The 24,673-nt window shown below is 39.2% G+C and overlaps 1 protein-coding gene across 1 annotated transcript in view; it reads left to right on the top strand.

Annotated features, from left to right (window-relative positions):
- The first annotated feature begins 231 nt into the window (after positions 1-231).
- LANCL2 (LanC like glutathione S-transferase 2) overlaps positions 232-24,673 on the top strand; it is a 65,029-nt gene continuing 40,587 nt past the window's right edge. The window contains exons 1-2 of the mRNA XM_007187665.2: positions 232-693; positions 18,839-18,956. Of these exons, the coding sequence (XP_007187727.2) occupies positions 505-693; positions 18,839-18,956 (307 nt within the window). The 5' untranslated portion in view covers positions 232-504. The remainder of the gene's footprint in view (positions 694-18,838; positions 18,957-24,673) is intronic.

Here is a 24,673-nt window from a genome sequence, read left to right as displayed (position 1 = left end):
TTTATTATTATACATGTTATGCTCCTGGGCAATTACACTAATATTGGACGAGCCTGGGGGGGGGGTCAATGAAATATCTAGGTGATTAAGGATGCTTTCACATTACGTGCTGCTACCAAAAATACCCGTTTATTCAGAACAAAGGGACTTTAAACCTAAAAGGAAAAAAAAAAAGGCGGTGGCTCCTCCTCCAGACCCCCCTCCCCCCGACGGCGGGATGACGGGGAGGGACAGCGCCCTCCCCGGAGACGCTGTCCTTGCGGCGCCGCTGGCCGGAGCCTACTCCTCGGAGGGGACCCCGCTACCGCGGCGCCCCGGCGACTGCGAACCGCCGCAGCCTCCCCGAGGGCCCGTCCAGAGCCGGGCCGGGGCGGGGCGCCCGCCGCCTTCTTTAGGGCTTGCCTGAGACCCGCCCGCGGCCGGGCCCGAGCGCCTCGGAGGAGGTTTGTCCCCGCTCGCTCGCCGTACCGCGCGGCCCCGCGGAGGACAGGGCGCGCGGCCGACATGGGCGAGACCATGTCCCGGAGGCTTAAGTTGCAGTTGGGCGGGGACGCGGATATGGAAGAGCGGGCGTTCCCCAACCCTTTCCCGGACTACGAGGCCGCCGCCGCCGTGCCGGCGGAGGAGCCGCCACGTGCTCGCCCCCAGCTCACTCCCGACGAGCTCGGCCTCCCCTTCCACAGCGATGGGAAGGTGAGTCGGCGACCGGCGGCCGGACTCGGGCCGCGCCAGGCGTTGGGGGAGGGGGAGCGCCGGCGGTGGTAGCGTCCGCCCGCCGCCCCGTCGCCGCGCGGACGTCACCCACCCGCGCCGCGCGCTGCTCCTGGGTTGAGGCCCTGGGTTCCGCCGCTGGGCGGTCCGGGGTCGGTGAGCTCCCAGCGCGCGGGCGCCGAGCTGCGGTCCTTGCCGGGCAATGTGGCCCTGGAAGGCTGTGGAGCTCTGCGTTGTTAGCCGCTTTCCTCCTGGTGGGCGCCTCCTGGCTCCTCGTGCCTTTGAAATACGCTCTTTCGGGGCTCTCGGAAGTGCGGGCCAGGGCTCCGGGGTCTGTTGAGGTGCAGATTTGTTTACCATCGAGGGCCACCCCCCCCCCCGCCCAGAGCTGCAAAGCGTACCCGCTGACCGCCTCTTGGCACTTTCCCTGGGGCCGAGGTTGTCGTCAGCCCTGGCCTCCGGTCCCCTGCCCTTGGAGTGTAGGGCTTGGGAACAGCAACCAAAAGACCTTGTTTCTACACAGTAGTGTCACTGTGATGGGTCTGGTGTGTGCGCCCAGGAGTCGGAAGTGGGATACGTGTGAACAGGCTAACTCGGTAGGGGGAAGGGGGACATATCGGCACAGCTGTTCTCGTTTTGGTAAAACCGCGCGTTCACAGGTTAGGTTTCTGTGTTTCCACTGATCTCTGTTCCAACTCCCACTTTACCCCCCCGGCTCCCCGTATGTTTTGTGTTTGAAAAGGTATGAGTTCGCCCCAATGAAGGCAATTTTGAAAGAGCTATTATTGATCTGAACGTGGAATCTTAGGCAAGTGACTTCTCTGAACTCGCTCTTCTTGTATGTAATTCAAACCTGGAGAACAATTCCTAACTCACAGGGATGTTAGTGCTTGAATTAAAGTATATAAAATGGTCTGTCAAACTGCCTTACGTGGTACCTGGTAAGCCCCCCAATAAATGCATCCTCTTTCTTCCCCTGGAATAGTCAGTGCTCGTGGTTTAGAATTCATATGTCAGCACTGATTTTTCTCTGGATTTCTTTTGTTTTCACATACATTTCTGTTTTGTTTGTGACTTGGTGTTTAAATCCTTTGTAATAAAAATAAGTCTCTGACAAACATTTGAAAGATTTGTCATTCATACATATTATCGGTTGCTGTCTCAATATTATCCTTAGAGTAAGGAGGCTACTGCAGTTTAAAGATAAGTGAAAGGAACCACTATTTGAGTCTCCCTGAGAACAGTAAAGAGGCGAGAACAGTTGAGTTTCATTTTCTACCTCAGAGAAGGAGATAAACACTGGTTCCGAAATAACATGTTTTTCTTTTTAACCTTTTATATCCGGTAAACATAATGTTGACGTCAACTACATACCAAACGGGCTTATGCAAAAGAAAATTAAACCACAAATAACTAATGGGGCTTGTGACATCTCCATGCAATTAAACAAAATAAGTCAGGGTGGGGGACCCATGCCAGTGGTCGTTGTTACATGCTAAAGGAAAGGGGAAGAGTTTTTTCATGTTCTTGAACATGAAAATGAGAGCACATTAAAGGGAGAGAGGGATTTCTGATTCTGAAAAGTGGACATGAAATGGAGCAGGACCCTGTGGTCCGCACCGCCGCCTCCCGTCCTTGTCCTCAGCCCACCTTTCATCTGTAGAAAAATGGCAGCCAAAGAATAAGTTGAATTAGAGAAGTGAGAAAATGCAGAAGCAAAGGAAAGCAATCAAACAGGACAAAATAATAATAGTTTAGTCATGAAGCAAAGTGAAGGACCTTTAGTTCCTTCTCAAGGGCTGTAGATAGTATTCTGGGCCATGTCCTTTGAGCTGTTTTGTAGAGACTGAAAGCCCCACCAGGTGGAAAAGTGAACTACATGATGACCAGACTGTAGCCATGACATCAGCTGCCACAATTCTGAGAACTGGCCTCAAAGAAATGGGAGCAAACCGACCCTGGAACTGAAAACTAAGTGTACTTAAAACAATCAAGGTGATGTTGATCAGACCACCGCATGACCAATTTCAAGATGACTGTCAGAGCTGACTGTAGTGTTTCTACACGTAGCCCCCTGCTTCCACTTACACACCCCAGAAACTCGCCTTTAAAAGCTCTTACCCACTGGTCATCCTTGGGGGTGGGGGGTGTCAGCCTTTGGACACGAGTACCCCCTCCTTGGTTTGCCAGCCTCCAAAATAAAGCAAACTTTCATTTCCACCAGTCTTGCCTCTCGAGTATTGGTTTTAGAGCCGCAAGCAGCCAGACCCCACTTAAGGTAAGAGAAAGAATGCTTAGATTTAGGGAAGTCGTAAAATAAAATGAACATGAATTAAGTTCCCCTGTCTTCTGTATTGATAGATTGTGATTAACAGATTATTACGTCTTTAATTCTTAGAATATTAAGAATGTAATTAAAATAGAAGTTGTCAAACTATGCATTTGTTTTGATAGACATAAAGTTTCATGAAAATGAGGGTGTTATGAGTTGAATTGTGTCTCCCCAAAAGATGAAGTCCTAACTCGTGGAATGTCAGAATGTGACACTTGGGAATAAGGTTATGTTAGATGTAATTAAAGTAAGGTCATGCTGGAGTAAGGTAGGCTCTTAATCCAATATAAACTAGTGTCCTTAGAAGAGAGACAGAGACACACAGGGAGAGAGAAAATGGCCATGGAATGATGGAGGCAGAGATTAGAGTGATGCATTTGTAAGCCAAGGAATGTCAGAGATTGCTAGCAAACACCAGAAACTAGAAGAGGCACAGAAGGATTCTGCCCAGAGTCTCAGAGGGAACATGGCCCTGCCAACCCTTGATTTTGGACTTATGGCCTTGAGAACTGTGAGACTATAAACTTCTGTTGTTTTAAGCCACTCAATTTGTTTCGGCACCCTGGGAAATTAATACAGAGTGTAATTTGTAAATTAGGCATTGAGGAATAATTTTATCATGATGGTGTGTGCTGTTAGTGAGAAAAGATTACGTAAAATCTACTATCACAGTAACTTTATTACTAAGTATTCTTTAAGTCACTTATTTGATCCCGTTTTGGTTAGCTGTGTATATGTTGTGGTGTAATCAATCAGTAAAATTCACCTCAAATTCTAAAACCAGATCAAGTTGACTTCACTGAATTATGTTTCTGTAAGTAGGCTTTTGTAGCATTCTGACAACATCGGTCCAGATATTACGAAAAGCAGTGAACCAGTGTAATAGCAGCTTTTTTTGTTTTTGTTTTTTAAATTATGGAAGGTATCTAAAGTCAACACTGTTGGCTACTTCTCTAATAGCCATTTCTTCCCTTCTTTTTGCTTGATTTCGTTGTGGCCATGAACTTCAGGAGCTGAATCATGGTTAACGGACACCAGTGTTTCTCAAAGAGTGCGTCTCTGATGAGCAGCGTCAGGTTTCTCCGCTGTATCATCAGGGATACACTCAGGAGACAGAAACCACACAGTGATTTGATAGGGAAAGTTCAATATAAAGAATTATTACTAACTATAAAGAGATTGGAGTAACGAGAGGTTGCCTCTTAAGAAGTAAAGAGAGCTCTAAAGAATATAGGAATAGCCGATATGAGGAGCAGCCCCATTCCTAGGGCTAAGAGGGCACTCAAGGGAGAAGCCACTGTTATTATCCATCTATTGCTATGTAATAAATGATCCCCAAACTTAATAATTTAATAAAAGTGTATTAGCTCACATAGTTTCTGAGGGTCAGGAATCCAGTTGCTATAGCTTAAAGCCCAGGTGGCTCTTTGTGATTGGTTGTCGTTAGGTTTTGAGTTTGTAACCTTGAGGCATTTACAGGCTTAGGTTTTGTTTTGCTTACAGAGGCTGCCAAGGCAATAGAGCCACCTCAGCCTAATGGTCTCCTTGTTTAGTTAATCTAACAATACCCCTTTTGGTCACGCTCTCATACATGAGAGATTGATCTCAAATGGTGTATAAGCGCCACCCTCGGTCACCATCAGAGTTAAGTTGCTCTTGTGTCATTGTGAAACTCACAGGTTGTGGTGTCAGGTCCATGGAAGAATTGTTTTTGCTGTTCATCTCTTTGTTCACTTGTTTCTGTTTCTCCAAGAGCAGTGAGACCACCTGATGTACTGCTGATGGCTGTGAATATGCGTTTAAGACGGTTGAGAGGATATAGCCCACCAGGGAGACTGATGACGACTATGAGGAGGATAAGACAAAGAGACTGAAGACTAACCCTAAGCCAGGGCCCCCAGGAACCAAACCAGTTGGTATCAAAGAAATCAAAGAATATACCTGAAGGGGTGTCAGCCTGTTTTAGCCAAGTAGCTTATTTGCTAATTGCTTACATTTGCTAAAATATCAGAGGGGTTGATCCAGGTACAGCAGGAAGTATTTGCTTTGGTGCAGACTCCTTGTTTAGCCAGTGAATGATCTAAGCAATTCTATTATCTAGAACCACCTTAGCAAGAAAGCCTAGTGACTTTTGTTGTGCAGCTATGGCCTTGGCAGTAGATTCGGTGATAGTTGCTAGAGCTAAGGAGCATTATCTTCTTGTGCATTGGCAGAGAGAAAAAGCAAGTAGTGAAGTGGCAAAAGGAATAAAGGTTTTTATATTGGAGATGAAGCTTGTGTTCCGGGATCTTGGGAGATGCCATCTGCTTCTGGGGAGGAACCTCCCCGGTCAGTTTCACTTTAGATCTCCACCTGGTGTGCAGTTCCAAGAGTCTGGAGGAGCCCTTTTTAGTTGAGGGATGTGGATCTAAGGTTCAGGGTCCTGAAATTCGGCTGCCATCTGGGTTTGAGGAGGCGCTGGTATGGGCCCTTCAAGGAAGTTCAAGGGCAATCTTTGTTCTTAGTGATTCCAGATCAGAAAGGTAGGAGAAAACTGGAAACATTATTGATAGTTTGGAGAGTCATAGCCAGGTATTTGAAGAAGCTAGAAGAATTCAGGATCCAGTCCAGCTTACAGGTACATAGCAAACCTCGGAGACAGTGGACAGGACTGAAATCTGATATGCACATGGTTGTATTACAATTTTCTGCTGAAACATAATTTTTTTTCTCTACAGTCACCCTCATTTCTATTAAAGATAATCAAAGTAAGGCTAATTTGTTTGCAAAATAAGTCGTCTCATTAAACTTGGCCTGTTTTAATGAGGGGACCTCCTGGGGGCTGTCAAGGGTCTCCTTCGATTTCCTCTTCTGACAGCGGAACTGTCAAAAGATAAACTGAGGCATATTACAGATGTTAAGAGTTTAGGGAGCACAAATGGATCTGAATCAGGCAGCGCCAAACTGGAAATGGTTAGGAGCGTTTTTCCGACGAGCCAGGGGAACAGTGAGGGGGTTAGGGGCACTGACCCTCCAAACAGTCGAATGTCCCCATAACTTAATTCTGCATAGGTCGTTCCTCTGTACTGAGTTTCTTCCATATCTGTGGTTCCTTATCCGTGGATTCAACCCACTAGGGATTGTGTGGTACTGTAGTATTCATTGTTGAAAAAAATCCCCTTGCGGGTGGACCCAAGCAGTTCAAACCTGTCTTCTTTAAGGGTCAGCTGTGTAGAAGAAGTGTGGAAGCAAAACAAGGACATTCTTGATTGGCTATAGCTTAAAGCCTAGCTGTTTGTGGTTGGTTGTCCTTGGTGTTTTGATTTCATAGCCTTGAGGCATCTACAGGCTCAGGTTTTGGTTTGCTTACTACACTGCCAGGGCTTTAGAGCCACCTCAGTCCAGTGGCTTCTGCTAATGAACCTAACAGTGGGGCTTTGCCAGGCTAAGGGGGAGCGCTGTGTGAAGGGAAGGGCAGGGAGTAGAATCTGACCTCAGAGGAGGAAGCGTGAAGAACATTGGGTGGTAACGGGGCTGAAAAGGTAGATTGGAGACAATTCTAAAGGACTTGATGGGTCCTAAGGATTTTAAAACTTTTTCCATACAAAAATGAAGATAAAGAGAATTTTTACTTGGAATCTATAACTTGACATTATCTTGAGCTGTTGGAAATTCTTCATTTTATACTTTTTCACTTAATTTTCTGTATTTTTGCTTTTCACTTCAAAATTTGTTGAATGTCATAATATATCATGGAAGCATAAGGAAATAGCACTTTTCAGTTGCCCAGAAAATATATTGGGTTGGCCAAAAAGTTCGTTCGGGTTTTTCTGTATGTAACATCTTACGGAAAAACCCAAACGACCTTTTTGGCCAACCCAATAATTTTTCTTTCATTCAGATGAGCTAAAATGGGGGTGAGGGAGGGAATATACTCTACAGCCTTTCTCCTCAAAGTGAGATTTGTGTACCCAAAAACATGAGCCTTTCCTGAATGCTTGTTAGAAGGTGCGGCTTCCATGCTACATCTAAAGAACCAGAACCTGCATTTCACCAGATTCCCAGGCCAGATGATCCATATGCCCGTTATATGGGAGGAGCCCTGCTCTACAGCTTGCTGAATTTTCTTTTAATTTTAACCTCCAGCCAGTTTTCAATTCCTGATATGGAAAGATATTGACATAAAAGCATAAAGGGAAGATTATGTAGGGGAGACTACAAAAGTATTGCAAATCAGCAATTCCCATCGGTTGGGAATAACATGTGGAGTATTAGAGCAGGTGAGAACTTGGATAGACTTGGGTTTGACTCCTACTTTTCTGCCACTTATTAGCTATAGCCTTTGGGCAAGTAATTTGGGCAATGATAGTACCTTCCTAATAGGTTATGACTATTTAATTAATGCATTTAAACACTTAGAACAATGCCCATTAACATAGGATAATAGCATTTATCTCATCAGCTTGTAGTAAAGGGTTAAGTTGAAAAGGTAATTGAAGTTCTTAATATAATATATTGGTTGAAAGTTGATAATAATATAGTTGTAGAGTAACCCATTCCTCATTAGGTTGTTATGGTGTTTAAGTTAATACACTTAGAGCACTCAAAAGGGTGCCTAATACTGATACAATTAGTACCTTGTTACACATAGTTACTAATATATAGGTAAGTAGTTTAAGAGTTCAGTTAATGATAGCTATTAGCATTATTATGTATCCTATTTTTTGTCACTACAGCATACAATGTGATAATGAATAATTGCTTAAAAGTTTATATCTTTAGTGGAATATAAAAAAATATTGCATATCCTTTACTTTTTCCTTCTTAGAGAAATGCTTATTCTTGTGCCTTTTCCTTCTGAGGAAAATATAGGCAAACATGCAGTATTCATGTGGGTATGTTCTCAGATTTCTAAATTCCCTACCATATTTTCCTCACTCACATCTCTGCAGTGGGGACACTAACACGCCTGCTGATGGTGGGGAAGGTGAAAAATGATTATTGGATGTTGGAAAGTCAGCTAAACTCTCTGCCCACAGTTTTGTCAACTCATGCTCTTTTTATAGGGGCCTCAGCAAAATTGAAAATTGTTGTATATCATGACATAGATCTTCAGATTCGCATGCTTATGCTTGAACCCCCAAACAGGAGCTCTGAAGGTTTAATCCACGGTTAGTGAGGGCTGACTGTGATTCATTTTTGTTTCTCTTCCCCACTTGACTCTACTCTTTGAGACAGGAATTTTTTCTTACCTGTGCTTGAATTATTATTATTTTAAAAAATATCTCCACACTTGATACTGAGCTAGGACAGAATAGATACTCAGTGAATGTTGAATGAATAAATGTACTAAAATAAAAAACTTTTTTTTATTAGAATCATTTTTATATATTATTTTTTTTAAATTTATTTATTTTTGGCTGCGCTGGGTCCTCGTTTCTGCACAAGGGCCTTCTCCAGTTGCGGCAAGCGGGGGCCACTCTTCATAGCGGTGCGCGGGCCTCTCTTGTTGCGGAGCACAGGCTCCAGATGCGCAGACTCAGTAGTTGTGGCACATGGGCTTAGTTGCTCTGCGGCATGTGGGATCCTCCCAGACCAGGGCTCGAACCCGCGTCCCCTGCACTAGCAGGCAGACTCTCAACCACTGCGCCACCAGGGAAGCCCTATATATTCTTTAATAGCATCATTTTATCTTTAAAATCTTTTCTGTATCTAGAATGTTATATGAGTCATGACCTAGGTCCTCTAGACAATCTTCTAACCTAATATAAGACTGTGTAATATGCTTCATGGGTGTCCCAGGTGAGGCCTATATTCTGTAGGGCGGCCACCTAGGAGTCTGCTAGGGCCAGAATAGGTTTGAGCCAATTTTACTTGAATAGAATTGAATATAACAAACTGAGTTTCTGTTTCAGAAAATGTTTCTCTTCCCCAGATTCTAGCTAATACCATGCAACAATTGTTTAATCAAAAATGAAGCCTAGTTTTTCACCGAGAGCTTTCCAAAAATAAATATAATTTGACTACAAAGTCCTATTAACCTTATGTTAACTATAATTCTGTATGCTTTGAGCCCTTGTAATCAGTTTATTAATATACCATTACTAAGCAGTTGTCCTTGGTTCTTTATGGCCATTATAAACTTCTTTTGTGGTTATGATATATATATATATCCCCTAGAGAGTATACACAGCAGATTATCAATTAACTTTTATGACACAAAATAAGTACATCAGAGTTGGACAGATGTGTGTGTTTAGGATATGTAGTCTAGAATATTTTCTATTAATAGTGTTACTGAGTTTGAAACAAGAAAAGCAGAAACAGACCTGATTATGTAAATATATACCTATTTTTAAAAGAATGAACTATTTTCAAACATCTAAGCAAACAGCATTTCCTTGACACACATTCAGTATAGGTAATGATCCTTCTTCTGTTTATTGAAAATACTGCTAGTGAGGGTAGATGTTCCCCCACCATCTAATTCTTTACTGTCAAAACGTACAACTTTTTTCCCCTTTTCTCCTTTAGTAATTCACTCTGAGGTAATGATTGGGGTACTTTTGCTTATTCATTTTTGTTTGAAAATACAGTGTTAGAAAACCAAGCCCACCTACTTCATGTGTGTAACTGTCACAGAGCATCTTCCCCTGGGAGATCCGAGATTACAAAATATACTTTCCTCAACCTGTGCCCTGGATTAAAAAGATTTGTTAAAACCTTTCCTATGAAAGAATTACTTGCTGATGTATATATATGTGCCTGTGTATACATATACTTGTAATTACTGGTGTCTATATATTTGCACATATTCTGGAGTGTATAATCTGTGTATCGCACATACACAAAATGTGGGTTAAAAAGCTATTTTTATTATCTTTAAAAATGTAGACAAGTCATTGTTAGCTTTAGTTTCTTTGTCTATAACACGGGGATGATAATGTTGTTATAGGGTTATCAGGATTGAATTAGATGGAGTGTCACAAGTGCCCACCTATGTGAGGAGTATAAGAAATGATTTTATTCATAAGCTATCCTGATGCATTATTCAAACTCAGAAGTTTGGTTCACAAATACCTGTTCCAAACATTACCTTTTGCTTTAGGAGTTATTTATTTGTGCATGTTAAACACCTATTTTGAGAGTTTCCACTCTCCTCTATTTGAAGTTAAGATCATGAATTTTAAAGTTAATGATCAATCTTTTTTAAGATTTCTGTATTTTTGTATTTTAGGGTTGTATTTCCTCAAACAGCTTTCATTAAAAAAATACAGAAAAACATATAAGTATTAGAAATACCAACATCGTTTTGCTTTATAGCACTTTGCGGCATCCTTGTTTGGGAAAATTGCCTAGTATGTAGGAAAATAATATTTTCTTTCTAATTGCAGTGCAATTACTAAAAATTAATCTTTGAGTCAGAGAAAAACCTCCCAAATTCTTTAGCTACTCTTTCTGTTTCTGTGCTTTGTGGAAGATGTGTATTGTATTCATATGGTGTGATTGAGTGAAAGCTGTAGTAAGCCTTTCAAAAATCTAAAGGTAAACTGCAGATAGAGAATCAAGCAAAGATTTTCACAACAAGGGCTCAGCATAGGGAGGCCCAGGAACTTTCGAATTAGACAATCTAGCTACAGCTCCAAGAGCTCGGTCTCTTGTTGTCTCATGTGACCTTGGGCTAGCCTCAGGTTTCTCACCTAAAAAACAGAATCATTCAGTAATGTGAAGATTAATTGAAATGTCACATAGAGCACTTAGTGCTAGACATATGGTAAAGTGCTCAATAATTATTAATTATCTTTATAATAATACCATTATTAAATGAGAGGAACCAGTTAAAATTTCTCCAAATATAATTACAGCATAATAAATTCTTTTCTTTGTTCTTGAGACTTTGGTTCCAACATCAACAAATTAGAAATCTCTTTGATGACAGAGAGTTAGAAAATTAGGAACTAGAAAAGATACCTTAAAGCAAAGGCAGAGAAATTATTTTCACAATGGAATTTTGGCAAGTATTAAAAGGAATTAGAGTGAGTAATCATAAGCCTTAGAACTATACTCCAGTATCATTTATGAGGAATAAAGCATATGCTTTGGAATAAAGTTATCATGCCAGAGCTAAAACTGTACATAAATGTGTTAGGCCTGCATTCAGCTACAATAAACAGAAGACTCAACTTGGAAGTACCTTAATTAGATTATTTTTCCTGTATTACAGGAAGTCTAGAGGCAACTCTTGGTGTTGATTCATTTCAGGAATTCTGCAGTTATGTTGGTCCTCCTCTCATATTTTTTGTGTTCTAGTATAAGATGGTTGCTCTAGTCCCAGATTTCCTGTCCAATTTTACAATAGGATGAAGGGAGAAAAAAGAAGGGAGTACCAGCTGTATCTTTCTCTTTTATCAAGAAAAATGAGAACCTTCCAAGAGCCCTTAGAAGACTTGCACTTATATCTCACTGGTTAGAACTGTGTCATATGGCTGCCCCTGGTCTGGTCATAAGGCAGTCTGGGAAAGCAAGTAGCTCTTCTGGGGTTGGATGCATTGTGGCTGTGAATCTAATCAGGATTCTGATAATAAGGAAGAAGGGTGTCTGCAATAAGTGTGGGCTAAGTACTACCTTACGGGTTATGCCACACCAGGTAATGAAGTGGTAGTACTCTAGTTTTTTTTCTTCTCATGAAAATTATTCTGCATCTCTTTGATTAATGGTGGAAACCAAAGGTCAAGACACAGGAGGCTTAAATTACTAACTTGGAGTCAAAAAGTTATTAAACAGTTGGATGGAGAATCAGACAACTCTCCTCTTTGACATGTAACAGCAGTACATGTGAATTCTTCTGATCCACGAAAACAGGGTATCTTTCCATTTGTTTATCTCTTCACTTTCTTTCATCGGAGTCTGGCAGTTTTCAGAGTACAGCTCTTTCACCTCTTTGGTAAAATGTATTCCTAAGCATTTTGTTGTTCTTGATGCTATTGTGATGAGACTGTTCTATTTCTTTCTCCTGATAGTTTGTTGTTAGTGTGTAGAAACAACTGATTTCTATATATTGATTTTATATCCTGCAACTTTACTGAATTTATTGGTTAGTGCTATCAGTTTTTTGGTTGAGTCTTTAGGGTTTTCTGTATATAAGATCATATCGGTAAATACAAACACTTTTACTTTTTCCTTTCCGATTTGGATGCCTTTTATTTCTTTATCTTGCCTGATTGCTCTAGCCAGGATTTCCAGTACTGTGTTGAACAAGAGTGCTTAGAGTGGCACCCTTGTCTTGGTCCTGATCGTAGCGGAAAAGCTTTCAACCTTTCACCATTGAGTATGAAGTTAGCTATAACCATATAGTAAGTATATGGCCTTTATTATGTTAAGGTGTTCTCCTTCTATTCCCAGTTTGCTGAGAGCTTTATCGTGAAAGGATGTTGTATTTTTTTTTTAATTTTATTTATTTATTGGCTGTGTTGGGTCTTCGTTTCCGCGCGAGGGCCCTCCCCAGTTGCGGCGAGCGGGGGCCACTCCTCACCGCGATGCGCGGGCCCCCCACCATCGCGGCCTCTCCCGCTGCAGAGCACAGGCTCCAGACGCGCAGGCCCAGCAGTCGTGGCTCACGGGCCCAGCCTCTCCGCGGCACGCGGGATCCTCCCAGACCAGGGCCCGAACCCGCGTCCCCTGCACTGGCAGGCAGACTCCCAACCACTGCGCCACCAGGGAAGCCCCAGGATGTTGTATTTTGTCAAATGCTTTTTCTGCATCTATTGAGGGGATCATATGATTTTTATCTCTTGTACTATTAATGTGATGTGTCACATTTATTGATTTGCATATACTGAACCATCTTTGTATCCCAGGGAAAAATCCCACTTGATCATGGTGTAAGATCCTTTTAGTGTATTTTTGAATTAATTTTGCTAATACCTTGTTGAGAATTTTTGCATCCGTGTTCATCAGGGATATTGGTGTGTGTAGTTTTTGCTTCACATAGTGTCCTTATCTGGCTTTGGTATTCAGGGTAATGCTGGTCTTGTATTTGGGAGTGTTCCCTCTTCAATTTTTTGAAAAAGTTTGAAAAAGGTTGGTGCTAATTATTCTTTAAATGTTTCATAGAATTCACCAGTGAAACCATCTTGTCTGGGGTTTTCTTTTTTGGGAGGTTTTGTATTATTGATTCAATCTCCTTATACATTATTGGTTTACTCATACTTTCTATTTATTCCTTTTTAAAGATATTTATTTATTTATTTGGCTGAGCTGGGTCTTAGTTGCGGCACATGGGATGTTTAGTTGCAGCATGCGAACTCTTAGTTGCGGCATGAATGTGAGATCTAGTTCCTCGACCAGGGATCAAACCTGGGCCCCCTGCATTGGGAGCACAGAGTCTTAGCCACTGGACCACCAGGGACCACGACTGGACCACTGTTTCTGATTTGGCCTTGGTTAGTTGTATGTTTCTAGGAATTTATCCATGTTTTCTAGGTTATCCGTTTTGTTGCCATATGGGTTAATCTGCATATAACTTACAGTCAGCCCTTCATATTCTCGAGTCTTCCACATCCCTGAATTCAACCAACCATGGACCGTGTAGCACTGTAGTATTTACTACTGAAAAGTATCTGCATATAAGTGGATCCGTGCATTTCACATCTGTGCTGTTCAAGGGTCACCTGTATTTCTGTGGTATCACTTGTAATATCTCTTCTTTAGTTTCTGTTTTTATTTATTGAGTCTTCTCTTTTTCTTAGTTTAGCTAAAGGGTTTGTCAATTTTTTAAAAAAATCTTTTTAAAAAACAGCTCTTAGGGACTTCCCTGGTGGTCCAGTGGTTAAGACTCCATGCTCCCAATGCACGGGCCCAGGTTCAATTCCTGGTCGGGGAACTAGATCCTGCATGCTGCACCTAAGTCCTGGTGCAGCCAAATAAATAAATGAATATTAAAAATAAATTAATTAACTAAACACAGCTCTTAGTTTTATTAATCTTTTCTATTATTTCTCTAGTTTGTATTTCATGTATTTTTGCTGTGATCTTTGTTATTTCCTTTTTTCTGCTAACTTTGAGCTTGGTTTATTCTTTTCCTAGTTCTTTGAGGTATAAAGCTAGGTTATTTATTTATTTAAGATCTTTCTTTTTTCTTACTGTAGGTATTTATCACTATAAACTTCCCTCTTAGAACTGCTTTTGCAGCATCCTATAGTTTTGGTAATGTTGTGTTTCTGTTTTCATTTGTTTCAAGATATTGTTTGATTTCCCTTTTGATTTCTTTGACTCATTGGTTGTCCGGGAGTATGTTGTTCAATTTCCTCATGTATGTGGATTTTCCAGTTTCCTCTTGTTGTTGATTTCCATTTTTATACCAGTGTCAGTAAAGATACTTGGTATGATTTCAGTCTTCTAAATTTGGTTAAGACCTGTTCTGTGCCCTGTCATATGATCTATCCTTAAGAATGTTCTGTGTGTACTTGAAAAGAATGTATATTCTGTTGTTGGATTGAACGTCTTATATGTGTCTATTGGGTTCATTTGGTCTAACGTATGGTTCAAGTCCAGTGTTTCCTTAGTGATTTTCTGACTGGATGCCCTACCCATTGCTGACAGTGTGGTATTGAAGTCCTCTATTATTGTTGTATTGTTGTCTGTTTCTCCCTTTAGCTCTGGTATTATTTGCTTAATATATTTAGTTGCTCTGGTGTTGAGTGCACATGTATTTCCGATTGTTAATGTCTTCAGAGGAGTTGACCCCTTTATCTTTATATAATGACCTTTGTTTCATGTGACTGTTTTTTACTTAAGGTCATTTTGTCTGATATAAATACAGCTACCCCTGCTTTCTTTTGGTTTCCACTTTGTGGAATGTCTTTTTCCATCCTTTCGCTTTGAGCTATGTGTGTTCTTAAAGCTGAAGTGAGTCTTTTGTAGGCAGCATATAGTTGGGTCTTGTTTTTTATTCATCCAGCCATTCTTTGCCTTTTGATTAGAAGTTCAATCTACTTATATTTAGAGTGATTATGGATATGTAAGGACTTACTAGTGCCATGGTTTTAATTGCTTTCTGACTGTTTTGTAGTTTTCTTGTTCCTTTTTGACTCTTGCTGGATTCCTTTGTGAATTGGTGATTTCCCATTGTTGTATGCTTCTGATTCCCTCATCTTTATCTTTTGGGAGTCTACTCAAATTTTTTGCTTTGTGATTTTCATGAGATACATAAAACATCTTATAGCTGTAACAGTCTATTTTACTCTGATAACAGCTTAATTTTAATCTCATACGAAACATCTACCCTTTTACTCTTCCACCTTTTATGGTTTTTTATGTCACAGTTTGCCTCTTTCCATATTGTATGTTCATCAGCAAATTAGAGTAGCTATAGTTACTTTTGATACTCTAGTTCTAATCTTTATCCTAGTGTTAAGTGTTAACACACCATCATATTGCAGTGTTCTGAATTTGATTTTATATTTATCTTGATCAGTGTATTTCTTATGTTTCACATTACTAGTTAGCCTCCTCTCATTTCAGCTTGAAGAACTTCCTTCAGCATTCCTTGTTAGACAGTCTAGTGATGATGAATTACCTTAGCCTTTGTCTGGGGAAGTCTTTATTTCTCCTTCATTCTGGCAAATGATAACTTTGCCACAGGCAGTTTTTTGTTTTTGTTTCTGTTTTTTTAAAATTTTTGGCCGCGCCGCATGGCATGAAGGATCTTAGTTCCATGATCAAGGATCGAACCCGTGCCCCCTGCAGTGGAAGCACAGAGTCTTAACCACTGGACCACCAGGGAAGTCCTCACATGGAGTCCCCAAATGGAGTATTTTTTATTTTTTAATTTTTTTATTTTTTCTTTCATCACTTTGAGTATATCATCCCACTGTCTCCTGGCTTGTAAGATTTCTGCTGAGAAATTCACTGATGTCCCATTGGAGGTTCCTGTGTAGGTTACAGTCTTCTTTTTCTCTTGCTGTCTTTAGGTTTCTCTTTTTGTGTTTGATTTTTGATAGGTTTATTACAGTGTGTCTTGGAGAAGGACATTTTCGGTTGAAGTAATGGGGTAATCTGTTTATTAGCTTCATGAACTTGATGTCCAAATCTTTTCCCAGATTTGGAAAGTTCTCAGCCATTATTTCTTTAAATAAGTTTTCTGCCCCCTTTCTCCCTCACTTTTCCTTCTGAAACTCCTCTAATGATTTGGCTATTGGTTTTTTGAGGATGTCTCATAGATCATGTAGGCTTTATTCACTCTTTTTTATTCTTTTTTCTGTTTTTTTTCAGACTGGGTTCTTTCAAAGTTCCTATCTATTTGATCTGCCTGCTTTTGATGCTCTCTATTGCATTTTTCATTTCATTCATTAAATTCTTAAGCTCCAGAATTTCTATTTGTTTTTTTTTCAGTGATTTCTATTTCTTTGTTAAATTTCTCATTTTTGTCACATTTTGTCACATTTCGTTTTTTTTATTTCATTGAATTGTCTTTCTGTGTTTTATAGCTCATTGAGTTTCCTTAAAACAGCTATTTTGAATTCTTTATTGTGTAAGTATTACATTTTCATGTCTTTACGTTTGGTCACTGGAAGATTATTGTGATCTTTTGGTGATGTCATGTCTTCTTGATTTTTCATGTTCCTGGTAGAGTCCAAAATGGACCAGCAGGAACTACATTCATTTAATGCCCTGGAAATCTTATATGCTGCTCTCTGACTTGCTCCCTCTCCCCAGGCCTGGACTCCCTCTGTAATGCTCTGGATGCATTATGAGAAATGAGAGAAATAGGTCTCTTCAGCAGAGTCCTGCACAGATTTAGAAACCGGGCAGTCACTCAGTGGCTCTCCCTTTCCCCAGCAGGAGAAATCATGGGCCATCTATTTAGCCATATGCTATACCTGAACATTAGGTGATGCCGGCAGAGACAAGCTGTTCCTCTAACCCACTTGAGTGGATCCAAACTCCTTTTTTTCTTTTTCCTCCAATGGAGTGTTGGTACTTCTCCTCTGGAAATCTGGAGTACCACAAAGGCTATCTCATCCGAAGGCGACTGCCTAAGTCACTGTTCTGCCTGAACTCCCAGACTGGAGCTGAGGGGCTGGAACCGATTCAGTCTCCTGTAGGTTTCACAGCTGGTACTGAAGTCTCTCTGCTTATTACCTAGTTCTCTAGTGGGCTAGATTTGCCGTGGGTCCCTTGGTGTATGGCGCTGCCTTCCACAACTCACACGAAGGCACTTCCATTGGTGGATGGATGCCTAATTTTTGTTGTTAAAGGGGAAAACAAAAACAAGGGATGTGTTGTACTGCCATGATGTTGATATTACTCTGGTTTAGGTTTTCAGTATTTATACTTACTAATTTTTTCCTGAATGTACACAAGAGGTTTCTGGATCAGAGATTTCTTATTTACTAGACAGAAAATAACCAGTGAGTGGTTCCCTGAGTCTCACGTCTTACCTCTTTGGCAGTGAAAACCAGGTCAAATGTCCTACATATGCAAAGTCTGTACTGTAGGGAAAGAATGAAGAAAAATAAGTTTTCTGTGCTTTTTATAAAAGGGAAGGAGACAACTGTCTTTCCTTCCCTTTCTGAGAGAGTTTCATTGGAAATATCAAAGTCTTTGGAATATAAATAAATCTCTCTGTGAAAAGACAGGCCCGTTTGTCTTCAGTTCTGTGACTGGGAAGGGTCTCCCTGCTCTAGCTTCTCATCCCCTTTGAAATGTAGACATCCCTCCGGGGCGGGGCTTTTACAATGTATACTACTGTAACTTAATTCCTAAGGTTGCTTTTAGTCCAGAATCCCAAATTTCAGTAAAATTTGTCCTGAAAACCCTAACTGTCCAGTAACATGAAAACTTTTCCCTGTAGTCCCACAGAGGGATGTTTCTTTATGATAAAATCTGTCAGGAAGGTCTAGCATTCCTAGATTTGTCTATGCCAAATAACAGAACTACAAGTACACTAAAGTAAAAAAAGCAGAATTAAAGGGAGAAACAGACAATTTCACAGTCACAACTGGAGATTTTAATATACCTCAGCAATTGATGTAACAACTGGAGTCTTCAAAAATCATCAAAGGCAGAAAAATCTGGACAACACTGTCAACTACATATTTAAGAATACTGATAAACTTCCCTTGAGAAAGATCACTAGCAGTGAATAAGAATACCTGTTATCTTAGCTCCTGGCAGCCTTGGGGGTTAACATTTTTAAATTTTTTTATTATTTGTTAATCTGGTAGGCAAACCATAGTATTTGTATTTACTTGCATTTCATTAATTACTAAGTGATTGAACATTTTTGCATATGCCTGTCATTTGATTTTTTTTTCTTTTTATAAGGTACATTGATAATTTTAAGTGTATTTCTATATTGTTATATAGTCTTTTTATTTATAATATTTTATATTGCACATATTTCCCCTTGTCATTGACTTTTAAACCATCTCATGTTTTTTAACTTAAGGAAGTTAAAATGTTTGTGTAGTCAAGTACATCTCTTTCCTCTTTTTTTGTTTTTTAGTTTTTTCCTTTGATTTCTGCAACTTATTTTTTGTGATTCTACGATTAGGGCATTCTAATTCTCCTTATGACCTAGAGTCCGTATAGGGCATTCTAATTCTCCTTATGACTTAGAGTCCGTATAGGGCATTCTCTCATTTTAAAACTTACCTTATAAAACCAAGGTAGACTCCCTCCAACCAATGAAACATTGAAATGGGCCAGGTAATATAATTTCTGTCTGTTTGTTTTTACAACTTAGACTGTTAGTTACTACAACATTGTCCTATTCTTGTGCAATTTAATTTTATGTTTTCTTTTGGTTCTCAGATTATTAATAATTTCACAAGGCGGATCCAGACCAAAATTAAAGATCTTCTACAGCAAATGGAAGAAGGGCTGAAGACAGCGGATCCACATGATTGCTCTGCTTATACTGGTTGGACAGGTAAGACTATGGGATATAAGTAATTGGTATGTTTTATTTTTGGATTATGATATGTAAGCCTTGGATCTGAATTCTTTTTCTTTTAAAAGTCAAAGGTTTATACCTTTTAAAAGAAGTCTTGAGCTATCTTCATTGATGAGATGCTTTGTAATTTTATTTCTAAAGAAATTCTTTCTGCCTGAAGTTTGAATGGCATATGAGTTTGTATGTCATATTTTTGTAACATTAACTATCTGACCTAATATATGGCTGTTTTTGAAAATGTGTTAAGATCAGCTTTTTTGTTTGCTCTTGGGTCTTTGATCTTTGCGACAAGATGTATTTGTGTGATTTCTCTGGCCCGATACGTATGAACGATTTAACCTACTTTTTGTACTCATTTACATCGTTTGTACACATAAAGATTTTGATTTTGATTCTAATAATAATAATTAAACAACCAGTAATACATTTCACATCAAAAAACTTAATTTCAAAATTAATTTGCCTTAACTAATCTTTACATTCTTTTTATTATTTTACCATGTAGCCATAATATTGTCATAGCTATTTAGGGAATATAAAAGAAATGAGACAGACCTTGTTCTGAGGGATTAGACTGCAGTATGAGCATTGCTATTGACAATTCACATATAAATTCATAGCCTTTTCTTGCTAAGTTTTTATAGTTTAATCAGTGAACAGTATGGACACAAGTGTACATGTTGGAATCACCAGGAGCTGGCACTTGTTTTTGCAGTGCACGCCCAAACTTGATGGCCCTGATCTTTTTTATTATTTGTGTTTATATTTGTACTCATTTATGCAATGCTTTATTTATTATTTGCCTGTTATCAATACAATATTACATAGTAACACTAGAATTGAATTTTTCAAACTTTTATACCCAGACAGACATGGAGCTAGTTCTCTTACAGAGCCAAAGAAACTTATCCTAAATGTAATTTTTAAAAAATATTTATTTATTTATTTATTTGGCTTGGTTGGGTCTTAGTTGCAGCATGCGGGATCTTTGTTGCAGCATGCGGGATCTTTAGTTGCAGCATGCGAACTCTTAGTTATGGCATATGGGATCTAGTTCCCTGACCAGGGGTCGAACCCGGACCCCCTGCATTGGGAGCGCAGAGTCTTAGCCACCTGACCACCAGGGAAGTCCCCTAAATGTAAAAGTAAATAGTTTTGGCTAACTTGAAGTAAAATACAGAGAATAAGTTTATCTTGAAAGGAAAAATAACAGTTATTAGTAGCACAGTTTTCCCCCTATAAAGTCTTTTACTTAAAGCATTTCTTCTTGTTGAAAAGGGGTTTTAACTCCATGATTGTTAGGTCCAAAATTGACTATGCATCAGAATTATCCAGAGAGCTTTATAATAAAGACTATCAGCCTTCACCCCAGGACAGTTAAATCAGGAACTCTGGGGGGAGGATTCTAAGAATCACTGTTTCTTTAAAAACCCCAGTTGTTGTCATTTTTTGGAATCACTGAGAGAGCCATCATGGAAGTATTTGGTTTGAATGATTTCAAATAATATTTAGGGCTTTGGGGTTCATGTAGCAGTATGGAGTCCACTTAGACCCATACCTCCCTGTCTTTTCTCCTAAAACTGTGTAAGAAGAACTGTATAAAATTGTATAATATAAGAAGAATAAATGAAGCACCCAAAATTTATCCCTTTAGCAAAATGTGAGATAGAGAATATACACAAATAATAAGGGGTGAAAAACAAATAGCATCCAGAATGACTATGGAAAGTCACAGTGGCAGAGCCAGTGAAGAAAGACAAAGGATCCAGGGGTGGCAAAATCTGTCCCACCATTCCCCACTTTGCCAATTAACGAGTAATTATTCCCGGAAGGAGTGAGACACACCCTTTTCCTCCAATGGAGTGTTGGTACCATTTGTTGAAATGACCTTTTGTTCAACAAAAGGGGGATCTTTTGAGGGTGTATCTGAGTGCAAAGTGGGCAAGTAATGCTGGACAAAGCAGAGAAAAAAGGTATTTAGGGTATACAGGGAACAGGTTTTATTTTAGACTTTCTAAAAAAGCACTATTCTGAAAAAGAGGGGATTAACTTACGAAGCAGAAGCTGCATTCCTGGTGGCACTGGCTAATGGTGTAGGTAAGGAGAGAAACAGCAATGATAGGGGCCCTCCTCAAACAAGAAAGAATATGAGACTCAAAGGAAATCTGGCTACCAAAAGTCATCATTTATTAACTAAACTGTTCATCACTTACTAAGAAGAGGATGCCTTTCAGATTACAACTACCCTAACCATTTTCCTCTTCCTGTTAATAGTTGATCCAGAAAAATCCATCTGTTTTGAATTTAAGAAAAAAAATCAACAATTATTTACATAATGTTAGGAAAAAGAAAAAAGAAAATCAGATTTTGTCAGCAGAAGAAAACACACCAGGAAAATTCTACTACAAGATGGAGAAAAAGGGCAGCACTTTCAACATTAATTTTGTAAGTTAATTATGCAATATAGTCACAGTGCAGAAATAAAGTAACTCAGAGAAGAGATGGCAAGACAGAAAGGTGATGTGAAATAAGAATTGACAGAACTAAGAAAAGAAATTAAAGGAAAAGGCAAAATCACTTCAGAAATGAGGACCAAGTTGCAAGGAGTTGAAGAAAGAACTGGCACCACAGAAAACACAGCAATACCATAAAAGGAAGAAAATCAAACTGGAGAAAAACTTCCAGTTTTTGGTCTGACGTGTAAGGAGTTTAGAAGTCACCACTTTGTCCTAAAAAGTTAAAAGCTGAACTAACTGAAAAATCAATAAAGTTTCTAAGATCCATCAGAGAAGTGGGGTTACATGACAAACGGCTACACCAAAAATAGCAATAGACAGGGAGATTCAGAAAATCAGAATTTACTGGAGCAGAGACCTACAAGGAGAAACCTCCACAGGAGCCTAAACTGTAATTGATTACTTGCTAGAAGCTCAGTGTGGGCAAATATGAAGAGTTAAAAAAACTCTAGGAGGATCCAATCATAGGGAGGCATCCACACTTTTGTGAGGTTAACTTCGGAGTTATCCCAGGTCCTCACTGTGAATATTGGAGAAAAATCCCCTCATGCCTCTGGTGTGGGAGGGGAAAAGGAACCATTTTGAAATATGCTAGAGCATTCTGTTCTTAACAAGGCCAGCCTTCAGGAGAAACTATTTTACCAGAGCCTCGCCTACTGGAGTTTTATCAGAAACTACCCTACCTGGAGGAAGGGTAGTAGCCAACTCCAGCTCCTCCCCCTAGCCATTCTGTCCAACCTAAGGGGAAGAAGACACTGAGAAGCACTGGTGGAGTTCATGGTCCAGGGGCACATGTTCATCAAAACACTGAGACCTGGTCATAGGACCATAGAACGCTTCCACTCCCCCACTCCTTACCACTCCATTACTAGAGGACTATTTGTTGCAGTTTCTTTTACCCAGTACATTATGTCCACCTTTCAATAAAAAAATTACAAGACATACTGAAAGGCAAAAACAAACCAGTTTGAGGAGACTAAACAAACATCAGAACCAGAATGAGATATGGCAGGAATGTTGGAATTATCAAACCAGGAATTTTTAAATACTATGATGATATGCTAAGGATTTAATGAAAAAAGTAGACAACATTGCAAGAACCCATGGATAATGTAAGCAGAGAGATGTAAATCCTAAGAAGGAATTGAACATAAATGCTAGAAATCAAATACACTACAACAAATGAAGAATTCCTTTGATGGGCTCATTGAGTAGACTAGACATAGCTAGGGAAAGAATCACTGAGCTTGAGAATATGGCAGTAGAAACTTCTAAAACTGAAAAAAAGCTGAAACCCCCCCCCCCCCAAAACCAATATCCAAGAACTAGGGAACAATGACAAAAGGTTTAACACTTGTGAAATGGTAATACCGGAAGGAAAAGAAACAGAAAGAATCAGAAACAATATTTGAAGCAATAATGACCAGGAATTTTTCCAAATTAATATACACTAAACCACAGGTCCAGGAAGCTCAGAGAATACCAAAGAGGATAAATGCCAAAAACAAAGAACAAAGAAACAAAAAACCTGCATCTAAGCGTATAATATCCAAACTTCATAAAACCAAAGATAAAGAATCTTGAAAGAGATACATGCTCCCCAGTGTTCATTGCAGCACTATTTACAGTAGCCAGGACATGGAAGCAACCTAAATGTCCATCGACAGAGGAATGGATGAAGAGGATGTGGTACATATATATACGATGGAATATTACTCAGCCATAAAAAAGAATGAAATGATGCCTTTTGCAGCAACATGGATGGACCTAGAAATTGTCATACTGAGTGAAGTAATTCAGACAGAGAAAGACAAATATCTTATTGCTTATATGCGGAATCTAAAAAAAAGGGTACAAATGAACTTATTTACAAAACAAATAGAGTCATAGATGTAGAAAACAAACTTATGGTTACCAGAGGGGAAAGGGAGGAGGGAGGGATAAATTGGGAGATTGGGGTTGACATATACACACTATTATATATAAAATAGATAACTAATAAGGACATATTGTATAGCACAGGGAACTCTACTTAATACTCTGTAATGGGCTATATGGGAGAAGAATCTAAAAAAGAGTGGATATATGTATAACTGATTCACTTTGCTGTACAACTGAAACTAACACAACATTGTAAATCACCTTTATTCCAAAAAAAAATTTTTTTTAAGTCTTGAAAGAACACGAAAAAACTGCCCTATTATAGAAAAGCAAGGATCAGAATTACACCAGACTTCTATTCAGCAACAATGTAAGCAAGATAAGAGTGGAGTGAAATACTTAAAGTACTGAGAGTTAAAAAAAAAAAAAAAATCCTAGAATTTTGTACCCTGCAAAATTATCCTTAAAAGTGAAGGAGAAATCAAACCTTTCTCAAACAAAAATCAAGGGAATTTGTTGCCATTAGACTTGATTTTCAAGAAATGGTAAGCCAAATCCTTCTGAGAAGGAAAATGGTATCGGTTAGATACTTGGATCTGTGTTAAAAAAGGGAAGAACTTCAGAGTATGAATAAGTGAAGGCGAAAAAAAAACTTTTATTTTTCTTATTCTCAGATGATCTAACAGATCAAAATGTGTGTTCAAAATAATAGCAATAATGTGTTCAATTACATGTGCTTAAGTATATGTTTATATGTATGCATATATATATGTTTATATGTACATGTTATGTATAAATTAAATGAATGACAGCAAGATACAAGAGATAGGAGGAAGGAATTAAGAATATTTTATTATTATAAGGTACCTGCTGTATCTATGAAGTGGTACAGTAATATTTGAAAGTGGAGTGGGATTAAACAAGAAAAAAATCACATCATATAAATAGATGCAGAAAAAGCATTTGACAAAATCCAGTGGCTATTCATGATTTAAAAATCTCAGCAAACTATGAATAGATGAGAACATCTTCACCTTGGTTAAGAACATCCACAAAAAAACGTACATTGTATTTAATGGTAAAACACTCAGAGCTTTCCTGCTAAGATCAACAACAAGGTAAGAATGTTCCCTCTCACCACTGCTCTCAGCATCATACTTGAAGTCCTAGCTAATGTAATAAGACAAGAAAAGGAAATAAAAGGTGTATGGATGGGGAAGGAAGAAATAAAACTGCCTTTACAGATCACGTGCTGTTCTATGTAGAAAATCAGAAAGAATCAACAAAAAAAAATCT

The sequence above is a fragment of the Balaenoptera acutorostrata genome, chromosome 7, assembly GCF_949987535.1.
Source record: "Balaenoptera acutorostrata chromosome 7, mBalAcu1.1, whole genome shotgun sequence".
NCBI classification, from domain to species: domain Eukaryota; kingdom Metazoa; phylum Chordata; class Mammalia; order Artiodactyla; family Balaenopteridae; genus Balaenoptera; species Balaenoptera acutorostrata.
This window is presented reverse-complemented; position numbering and strand designations above follow the sequence as displayed.